The 11329-nt window shown below is 46.6% G+C and overlaps 1 protein-coding gene across 9 annotated transcripts in view; it reads right to left on the bottom strand.

Annotated features, from left to right (window-relative positions):
• Positions 1 to 1033: 1033 nt before the first annotated feature.
• Positions 1034 to 11329, bottom strand: part of ZZZ3 (zinc finger ZZ-type containing 3) — a 99882-nt gene continuing 89586 nt past the window's right edge. For all 9 annotated transcript variants that reach the window (XM_039485912.1, XM_039485919.1, XM_039485920.1 and 6 more), the window contains 2 exons: positions 2797 to 2897; positions 1034 to 2369 (listed from right to left, as the gene is read on the bottom strand). In XM_039485912.1, coding sequence (XP_039341846.1) covers positions 2225 to 2369; positions 2797 to 2897 — 246 coding nt within the window. In that variant the 3' untranslated portion in view covers positions 1034 to 2224. The remainder of the gene's footprint in view (positions 2370 to 2796; positions 2898 to 11329) is intronic.

The raw sequence follows: 11329 nt of genomic DNA, 5'->3' as shown, positions 1-11329 counted from the left end.
ACCCCATTCCGCCCCTCCCCTTCAAACCGTATTAACCTTTCCCCTGTGCACGTTTTTAATTTTTCCCCACTTATGTATTATGGTTACTTCCCTCTAAAAACATTTTAAAAGCCCATCGAAAATAAGACCACAACAGATCTCTCTCTTTGGTAATCACTCTTCACCAAAACAGCTTCCATAACAGTAGCATAACTGAGTGGGAGAACATGTTCCCATGATATTATAGATTCTATCACACAATAGCTTTTGTCTTTCATTAAAGAGAAAAGTGAAGTACATCTGGTATATTTGTTGTATTATATATCTTTAGGTTTATTAATTTCTCAAAGTATATGAGATATGCTTACAGATGATGTATTACATCATTCAATGTTTTTAGTAATTGTACTATATTATCTACTCAATATATTATATGCTTAAACTTATTTTCCTTAGAAACAAATAGTAATTACACCTACATGAAATTGTGAAATTTAACATTGTGATCAGGCTACAGCTAAAGTTACTATCAAATCCAATCAGCCAATTACCCTTCTTATTGCCATAGTTTTAAGCTAACGTGTTTCTTTTACATGCTAATCACTCTGAAAATTCAAGTTTTTGTTTAAGTAAGTGGAAAACTAATACAGTTTAAAATAACGCGTGTTTCTGAATCACAAGCTATACAGCTCAATAAAAAAGTTATTAGTTCAAAAATATCACAGTAACTACAAAGCTTTGCAGACATCAGCACTTTCTGAGATTAACACAGCCTACCGAAGGTGCTAACATTCCTCTCTTCTTCAGTCTGAAAAAACCCCAACTCAATTTGTGAACAGGATATGAGAAAATGAAGGCTCTTATCCTGCAAGAGGCTGAGCACATTCTATTAGGTGCAGCGTCCATTCAGTTCCCACTGAAGTCAACAGTAGTGCCAAGTGGATATGGGCCCTTTACGTATTCATGTGACCTACAAAAATGTACTATTTTCTATTGTTAATGTTGGTTAAAAAGTTAATTTCTACCCAGAAAGGAAATCACAGTAAGCATTCTATATATAAACAGAGTGTATCCACATAGTTTATTTCTCACAGTTCTCCTGACAATTGAACATTATTTAAGAACATACTGTATACACAGATAAGAAGAAACATACAAAATGTTTTAAATGATGCACAACAAAATCCAGCAGTATAAAAGAATGCATGTGAACCTTCGCTCACTGCTCAGGCTAAATTTAATCACTTGTTTAAATAGTAATAAAAATACAATCTTTCATGGATCTTGTGCAGACTACAAAAGAGGAAAATTATTACCATATATATGATTTATATTAGGCAGTTTTCTTTGATGAGTTGCACTAACAACTCCAAATACAGAGGCAGAAGGCTGTGTACTTTATTTTAAAGGAGTTAATGTTGAGTATTAGAGACTTTACACAGTTACTACCACTGGCACTTTTCACCATATTTTGTACACATCACATGATCATCTTATATAACATTACATTTAAAAAATATATCTGAGTGACAATTTTATAACATTCACAAACCATGAGCTGGTTAAGGAAGCAATGCAACAGTTGCTCCCTGTAGTGCTTCACTGTTGGTAATAGAGTTCATTGTGGTTAAAAAAAAAAAAAAAATTAGAAGTCAATGTGATTAAGCAGCTCCAATTTAATAAAGACCTGTAACCAACCATCACTGGAACAGTGAGTATTTTTTTAGAGTATATCCTAGAAGCAAACACTGTCATTGGTTAAAACCTTGCCTAAAGAAGTCAGTTTCTGTGCTGAAAACTATTTCACAACAAAACTGCAAGCTACTAAACTGTTTTTATATAAATACTTCATCTCCTCTGGATCTCATAACCAAGTTCTTCAAAGCCTTTGGAATTTACTGTATCTTTAAAAGCGTGCTCTCATTTCTGGCTCACCCTTCTGTATTTTTTTCCTTTCTTTTTTGTTTCGTTTTAGATTCACCACCTAAAAATGACTATGGTGGTAAAAGGAAAGTCTCCCAGTGAAACCTTCTGCACACTAGGAATGTTCAGCTGCTGTTCAGCGATCAAGAACCGTGACAGTTCAGAGCTGTAGTTTGACGAGTACACCCAGGAAGCTGTCATGCTGTGAGTGACATTTCAGGGAAAGCAGAGTCTTTCCAAAGTGTGCACGGAATTAACAATGATGCCATTGTTACTTTTCAAAGAGGATGGTAAGCCCAAGGTTGTACGTCTGCTTCCCATGTCATCTATTTGCTGGAAAGTAGTTTGGGTCAAGATAATTGTAACTGGTGCCTTGGGACATGCAGTAGTCTCTATCTAAGAATGTCTCTGCTCTGTAAATAGGCTGTAACTGGTGATCTTCCTTGTGAATCTCTGTTTCATGTAGACTGCAAAGGAAAGAAAACACAATTTGGCAAGTGAACTTATTTTTCATAATATATTCACTGCAAGAACAAAATATATTTTCTTTTTATTTTTTAATTGACAGATGCATGTCAAATTCTATTTCACACACCATTACTTCACAGTTGAGGATTTCAGAGAACATACTTTCCCTGTCTCATACTTAATGGTCCAAATATTAATTACTCTCTCCATAGCACTGAAAGAATGATTGACTTTCACACCCCACCAGAAAACACACCAAAAAAAACTATTAGAAACACACATTAGTTATAATCTAGTTACATCTAACTTTCAAGAGGCATCATGGAACAGATAAATCCCACATATGCGAAGAATTTACTCAGTGTTTAAGCCATAAAGGGATATTCAAATAATTCCAAATAATAAGCATCAATGCTTGCTGCTCACCAGTCAGAACAAGAATCACAGAAATCCAAGGACATTTCTTGCGGGCAATCCTGGCAGTGCCACCGAATGCCTTGAATGGGTTCCGTTCCACAGTTGTCACACTGTGAAATATATTGAACAAAAATGTAGTGAAAGAAAGAATTTATGTTAAAAATATATATCGTTTCATCTCGACCAATGTACTGCATTCAAAGGACAATAAAAAGCATGATTTCTTGCAAAATCATCACCACCTGCAGTTGAGCTTGGTGTAACCTTGAAAGTTTGTCTCTCTCCCCGACAGAAGTTGGTCCAATAAAAGATATCTCACCCATCTTGTCTCTCTAGTGTTTATAAATTAACAGATCCTAGGAAAGACCACTTAGACTGCTGATGATCATCCTATTTTCTGCCTCAAGGATCCCCATTGGGATTATCCTTCTGACCAACAACAGATGGACATGCTTTCCTCTGGAACCTATCAGTGCCAGTCCTAAATTGGCCAGAGGAGTTGCTGCAAAATGATACAAGGCAGTCCTTTCTAGCTCTGGGATGAGCAGGACAACTCTGCAATTCTTCAAACTCGACAATCTGAAATGCCTGAACTTGGGATCCTCTACATGGAAGCAAAACATGGTATCACTAGACAGCTGCATTCACAACCTTTTAAGGTAAGCTGTACGGAAGGATAAAAAATGGTTACTCACCTTCTCGTAACTGTTGTTCTTCGAGATGTGTCGTTCATGTCCATTCCAATCAGGTGTGTGTGCACGCACATGCACAGTAGCTGCAAGATTTTTCCCTAGCAGCAACCATAGGGTCGGCCTGGGCACCCCCTGGAGTTGCGCCTTCATGGCAACCTGCCGACCTGCCATCCCCTCAGTTCCTTCTTGCCAGCTACTCGGACAGAGGGGTAGGTGTCATCCACTGATTGGAGCACTGCTCATCCAAAGGCCGCATCGTCTCTGGCCTGCAGGGTAATCGCATAGTGCATGGTGACAGTGTGGATGGAGGACCACGTCACTGCCCTGTAGATCTCCTGAGTGGGGACCTGCACCAGGAACGTTGTTGACAAAGCCTGCACCCTGGCGGAGTGCGCAGTGATCGAGGGTGCAGGAATTCCCACCAGGTTGTAGCATTCCTGGATGCAGGATGTAATCCATGACTAAATTTGTTGTGATGACACAGGCAGACCTTTCATTCTGTCTGCTACTGCTACGAATAACTGGACCAATTTTCTGAACAGCTTCGTTCTCTCGATGTAAAAGGCTAGCATCCTGCAGACATCCAGAGAATGTAGTTTCTGCTCCCTGTAGAATACCGGGAGAAAGATGTCCTGGTTGATATGAAACTGTGACACAACCTTCAGGAGGACACCAGAATGAGGTCTGAACTGCACCTTGTCCTTATAGAACATGCTATAAGGGGGCTCTGAGGTTAGGGCCCTGAGTTCAGACACCCTCCTGGCTGAGGTTATCGCCACGAGGAACGCCACCTTGTAAGAGAGACAGAGGAGAGAGCACGTTGCCAAGGGCTCAAAGGGTGGTCCCATTAGTCTAGAAAGGACCAGGTTGAGATCCCAGGTTGGGACAGGCTGTTGGATGTGAGGATATAGCCTGTCGAGCCCTTTTAAAAACTGGCTGACCATACAGTTAGCCAATGCAGAGTGGCCCTCCTCTCTCGTGTTAAAGGCCTAGATGACAGCTTGTGCACCCTTATCGATGACAAGGGAAGCCCCGGCTGCTTCAGATGGAGGAGGTAGTTCAGAATAAGCCGACGCTGGGCCCAGCGTTGGAGATGAATGGCACTGCACCGACCAGATTGAAAATTTCTTCCACTTGGAAAGGTAGCGGCTCTCGTAGAGGGTTTTCTACTGCTAAGGAGGACTTGTCTAACCTGGTCTGAACAGGAAAGCTCCATTGGGTTCAACCATGGAGCTTCCACACCGTGAGGTAAAGCGAGTCGAGGCTTGGATGTTGAAGACGACCATGATCTTGTGTCAGAAGGTCCAGGAAGAGTGGCAGGGTGACTGGGGCTTCCACAGACATGTCTAGGAGAGATGTGTACCAGTGCTGTTGGGGCCATGCTGGAGCTATCAATATAACCTGAGCTCGTTCCCTACGGATCTTGAGGAGCACCTTGTGAACGAGCAGTATGGGAGGAAAGGCATATATAAGAGACAACCTCCCCAGTTGTGGAGGAACGCATCCGCTGTGGAGCACGGGCTGTGGTTCTGGAAGAAGAACTGCTGGAACTTCCTGTTTTGTTGCATGGCAAATAGGTCTATTTGGGGAAAGCCCCACCTCTGGAAGATTGAAATTGTGACGTCCTAGCGAAGGGACCACTTGTGGCCATGAAATGACCTGCTGAGGTGGTCCACCCGCTCATTCTGTACCCCGGGAAGGTCCGACGCTTGCAGGTGTACTGAATGTTCTACGCAGAAGTCGCACAGCATTAAGGCTTCCTGGCACAGGGGAGAGGACTGTGCACCCTCCCGTTTGTTAATATAGAATGTTGCAGTGGTGTTGTCTGTCGTGATTGATACACATTGTCCCGTTACGTATGCCCGGAAGGCCTGGCATGCCAGACGCACCACTCTCGGCTCTCTGACATTGATGTGGAGGACCAGATCCGCCTGAGACCAAAGACTTTGAGTCCTGTGGTCTCCTAAAAGTGCTCCCCGGCCCACATCTGATGCATCCATCATTAGAGACTGGGACGCCTGCGGACCGGCAAAAGGGACCCCTGAGCATACCTCCCTGAGGGCCGAGCCACCACAGGAGGGAGGCGAGGATCAGGCGAGGTACGGTCACTATTCTGTCTAGGTTGTCTCTGGCCAGGCAGTACACTCATGTCAGCCACGACTGAAGTGGTCGAAGTCTGAGCCTGGCATGCTGCACCAAATAGGTACAAGCCACCATGTGTCCCAGAAGCTTCAGGCAGTTTCTTGCTATGGTGGTGGGAAACTGTCTGAGGCCTTGAATGGTATCGGTCAGGGCCTGAAACCTCGCTTGCGGCAGGTATGCCCTGGCCTGGGTCGAGTCCAATACTGCCCCTATAAACTCTATCCTCTGGACAGGAGACAGAGTGGACTTTGCTTCGTTTAAAAGGAGACCCAGGTTGAGGAAGGTGGCTCTGATAAACTTGACCTGAGCCTCCACTTGGGTCTTAGAGCAGCCCTTGATCAGCCAGACGTTGTCGAGGTAAGAAAACACCTGAACCTGGTGCCTGTGCAGAAATGCAGTGATGACTGCCATGCACTTGGTGAAAACGTGAGGTGCTGCTGACAGGCTGAACGGGAGGACTATGAATTGGTAGTGGGTGCTGTTCACCACGAACCTGAGGTACTTCCTGTGGGGCTGAGTGATCGCGATATGAAAGTATGCGTCCTTCAAGTCGAAGGCAGCATACCAGTCTGCTGGATCCAATGAGGGAATGATGGAGGCCAGAGAGACCATGCAGAACTTGAGTTTCTTTACAAACTTGTAGAGTTCCTGCAGGTCCAGGATGGGCCTGAAGTCACCTTTGGCTTTCGGTATTAGGAAATACCAGGAATAAAAGCCCTCGCTCCTGTGCTCAAGGAACTTCCTCCACTGCCCCTAAAATAGGAGCGATTGCACCTCCTGGATAAAGGAGTTGCTTGTGAGAAGGGTCCCTGAAGAGGGACGGGGAAGGGGGTGGAAGGGCACAGAATTGGATGGAGTATCCCCACTCTACGGTGCGGAGCACCCATCAGTCTGAGGTAATAAGGGACCATGCATGGTGGAAAGGAGATAGTTGGGACGAGAAGGTATGGCAGGGTGGACCCATTTCCAGGTGTGGTACATCTTCCTCGACCATGCCTTCGAAATGCAGGCTTGGGTTCCGAAGATGGCTTCGGTTGTCCCGAGCTCTGGCCAGAAGGTTGACGCGGCCTTCTCCTGCCACTTCTGTTCCGCCTTCTGGAGCCATCTTGGTGGTTCTGCTGACTGAACCTCTAAATGGGCTGCAGCTGGAAGTGTCTCAGCTGAGTGGAAGGTGTGTAGAGGCCCAGGGACCTGAGGGTGGCTCTGGAGTCCTTCAGGCTGTTTAGCCTTTTGTCTGTCTTTTCTAAAACAGAGTCTCACCCTTGAAAGCCAACAGCCTGTATGGTTTGTTGGACTTCAAAGGGGAGACCTGGAGCCACAAGCCCCATTTCATGGCTTCACCCGTGGCCATGACTCTAGTGGCAGTGCCTGCCCCATCAAGTGCTGTTTGCAGGCATGTCCTAGAGATCAATCTCCCCTCCTCGACCAAAGCCGAGAATTCAACCCGGAAGCCTGTGGGAAGTAACTTTGTAAACTTAGCCATCGCCAAGCAGGTATTGTAGGCATACCTGCTGACGATGGCCTGTTGGTTGGAAATGCAGAGTTGCAGTCCCACTGTGGCGTATACATTCTGCCTGAATAGGTCCAGTTTTTTTGCATCCCTATTTTTGGAGGAAGGGCCCTGGAAACCCTGCCTCTCTCACTGGTTAGCAGTGTCCACCAACAGACAGGCAGGTTGTGGGTGAGTGTACAGATGTTCGTAGCCCTTGGAGGGCACAAAGTACCACTGTTCATTGCACTTGGCGGTAGGTGGCAGAGAGGAAGGGGTCTGCCATAGGGTCTTGGTCATGTCTGTGATAGTTTTGATTAGTGGTAAGGTGATACGGGAAGGGCCTGAAGGGGCCAGGATGTCCACCACAGGGTCTGCATTATCTACAACTTCCTCTGCCGTAATGCCCAGACCCTGTGCGACCCAGTGCAGCAACTGCTGCAACACCCTGGAGTCTTCCAGAGCTTGGGCAATGGCAGTGCCTGCAAGCGCCTCATCTGGGGAAGATGAGGAGGCCACCAAAGGAGGTGGTTGCTCCCTTCCATCCCCACTGGAGGGATCTCTTGAGCCGGTGGGGACAGTGGTGGAATGCTCCGGCCTTGGCACCATGAAAAGCGCAGGTACAGGTGTCGATGTCGGCCGCCATGCCGGTGCCGCTGTCTGATGGTGTGTCTGTGCCGTGGTCATCAACGTTGATGCGGGCAGTGTAGATGACAGCATCGGCGTTGGTGCCAGAGCTGGTGCCGAAGGCATGGTTGGCGCCGTAACCTGAGCCACTGACACCTCCGGTGCCGAGGACGTTATTAAAAGGCGGCGGCGCCGCAGTTGGTGCCGATGTCGGCAACGGTGCCACGGTTGCTGGCACTGATGCCAGAGATAACTGCTCAGCCGCTGGACGTGGTGGGACAAAGGTTGCAGACGTGACTGAAGCAGCACCCGAGTGAGATCCTTGGCTCAGACCCTGAGCTTGGTGGAAAGCCCCTGGAGTCCAGAAGGGCCATTGAGCTGGGTTCTGTCATTGAGGGGCCCACTGCATCAACCGGGACCCCCTGTGGTGCCTTGAGCTTGATCTTCTGCTCCTGCTGTAGTTGAAGTGGTACAACTCCGACTCCGAGGTCTTGGAATACAAGACCAGGGCAGCGCTGCACCTCTCGACGTGGAGCGCTGGAAGCCTGGGGACTGACTGCACCCCCTAGATGGAGGTGCTGGCATCTGTGGTTGCTGAGGCGATGGGGAGCGACGTGACATCATAGCCAGCTTTCCCTTCGACTGCACAGTGCCGGATGGAGCCTGCAGTGCCAACGCCTTCTCCTGCCTCAGGGATGAGAATGGCGCCCTGAGTCTGAGCAGGTGCTCTGCTGCCTCAAACGCTTCAGGAGTGGACGGAAGAGGCAGGCTCTCCAAGGGATTTGGTGAGTGTGACATGCCCAGACATGACTGCCTTGCTTGGGCAGGAGTCAATGTGGCCGCCCCGAGTCTCGCAGCCATGGCCCGACTGAAGTACCACTGATGGCTGGTCTCTGCATCTAGGCAAAGGGGATCAGCCCCTTTCAATCCTCTTCTTCTGCACCAGCAATCGGGACTGGTGCCAAAGGCTGGAGTGTCCCTAAGATGCTCCATGACAGTGCCTAGAGTCCTTGGCCGCATCTTTCTTCAGTGCCTGGTCTCTCGAAGAGGGCACCGGCATGCTCTGCACTGAAGACGACGTGGTTGGAGGGATCCCCGGCACTGGGGTCCGACTGCGGTCGAAGAGCTGCCTCCATGAGGAGGATTTTAAGCGGCTGCTCTCTTTCAGGGTTCTTGGTCGGAATTCCTGACAGATTTTACATAAGTCTTTTTGGTGACCCTCGCACAGACACTGTAAACAGGAAGTGTGTGCGTGGGTCACTTTTTGGCATGCGCTTCGCACAGTTCTTGCAGGTCTTGAAGCCCGGGGATCGTGGCATGCTCCGGAGGCAACAAATAAGGGGGAAAAACAGGGGGTAAACCCCTGTAAATGAAACTTACAACTGACTAACTATACTAAACTATACAAACTGAATAAACAAGTTGAGTACAACAGGAGCAAGAGCAAGGGAAGTTCCAGCTACCGTCACTGGCAGTAAGAAGGAACTGCAAGGGTGGCGGGTCGACAGGGCTCTATATTGAGCACCATGAAGGCGTAACTCCAGAGGGTACCAAGGCCGACCCTACGGTTGCTGCTAGGGAAAAATCTTCCGGCTACTGTGCACGTGCGTGCGCACACACCTGATTGGAATTGACATGAACAAGCAGCTGAAGAAGATCATACATTAGCTTAGGTTTATTACACAGTATTACACAGTAGCGTTTCCAAGTTCAATACATATATAACTTATACTACAGGCAAGGCTGGTAGTTCCACTTATTGTTAAGGTTGCTTGACAATTCCCGTGATAAGACCCTAATTTCAGTTGCTTATAACTCTGCCAAAAAAACATGTGGACTGAGATTTTCCGTTCTGGGTATCAGCCTATGGCTGATTTTTACTTACTTATTTTTAATTCAGCCGAAATTGTTCAGTCATTTCCAAGAACAAGGCTAAGGAAAAAATATGTAGTTCTGCCCATGTTAAAAAAAAATCATGAGAACTTTTCTACCTCATGCACCATCGTGCTTTGGAGCAGGGACTTGAAGGGGATAGCCTTTGTGTCATGGATGTGCCTTTTAATATTCCCAGGGAAAATCCAGCCAGATTTGTCCAAGTTATAAGCACTGGAGAAATCTCAGTTCTCACAGGCTCAGTAGAAACTTCTTCTGTTTTCCAGTTAAATCTCTGAAGATTCCTTCCTCACTGAACATGCTCAAACCTCTCACAGATCCTAATGCTGACTACACTGCACGTTCACCTTTCCCACAACATGACAGAGCATGCTCCAGTCCAAGGCTACAGGGGTGAAGATGGACTTTCCTTGTAATGGATGTTTCCAGCTGCTCTGGGTCTGTGCACTGCAACTGAAAGCAAGGAGGTTTTTTTGTGCTCTCAATGACCCCCCTACTGGCACTCAGGCAGTGTGGAGGAAGACGAATCCTATTTTGAATGCAGAGAGGACAAAAGCTAAATCAGGAGGAAGTAAAAGAGGAGACTGGGACTGGAAGTAGGGAAAAGAGGAGACTGGGAGGGGTTGGCAAGGTTGGGATTGGGAGCAGGCATGGCAGGCCAGGACTGGTCAGGCAAGGAGACTAAAACAAACTCCCTGCCATAGCCTGGACCGGAACACAAGCTTCCTGAGTCTCACCATTCTTGTGCTGACAGCAAATAACCGTGAAACCCTCTGGAAAACTGTGTCTCATCCCTCTCTACTGGGAGTCCCACAGAGAGGATTACACCCAATGTTGGCTATCATTCAATGCACAGGGTGGACCCACTCTGGAGATGAATCAGGGATTGTACAGTAAAGGAGACTGTTGTCTCCAGGACTCTGTTTCATTTGTTGCAGAAGTTGGAAGGTGTGTAGTGAATGAGGCAGAGGATTGGAGGAAAAGAAAGGATGGTCTCATGGCTAAGGCAGTTGAATAGTGTCCTAGAGAACTGGATTCTATCCCTTCCTTAGCTGCAAAGTTCCTACGTGATGCTAGACAAATCACTTTAATTCTTCATAGTCACTAAATGTGTGTTCCTCATTTTCTGGGTGCCTAACTTGAGGGATCTGATATGCAGAAATGCTGAGCACTCACAGCTGGAACTGAAATCAATGGGAGCTGTACTTAGAACATATGAAGTGCTATATAATGCTACATAGTCTGAAAAATGAGGTTCTAATCATTTCAAACTGGGCACTCACTACTGGTGGCAACTTTTGACCTTAATTTCTCTTTGCCTCAGCTCCCCATCTGTAAAATAGAATACCCCCTCGCCCCCAGCTCACAGGGCTGTTCTGAAGAATAAGTAATGTTTGTGAAGCACTCAGATCCTACAGTGACGAGCAGCAAAGAAAAGCCCATGAAGAAATAAACAATTGTGTATTCTAACCAGGGTTTAAATAATGTAAATGAGGCAAGAAGCCACACTTTGAATAATCAGGAAAAAAAATTATTGAATAGCTATTCATTAAGTGAGCAATGTCCATCATGTGCACTGAATGAGCTGGCAGTCTGGTGGAAAAATACAGTATGTGTTCATATAACTAAAAGCTGTATCATGATGCATAGACACAGGGGGACAAATTAAAGTTGCAAAGACAACCTTAATTCTGGGATT

Source organism: Mauremys reevesii, linkage group 8 (assembly GCF_016161935.1).
Source record: "Mauremys reevesii isolate NIE-2019 linkage group 8, ASM1616193v1, whole genome shotgun sequence".
NCBI classification, from domain to species: Eukaryota; Metazoa; Chordata; order Testudines; family Geoemydidae; genus Mauremys; species Mauremys reevesii.
Note: the sequence above shows the minus strand (reverse complement) of the source record. Positions and strands in the feature narration are given on the sequence as shown.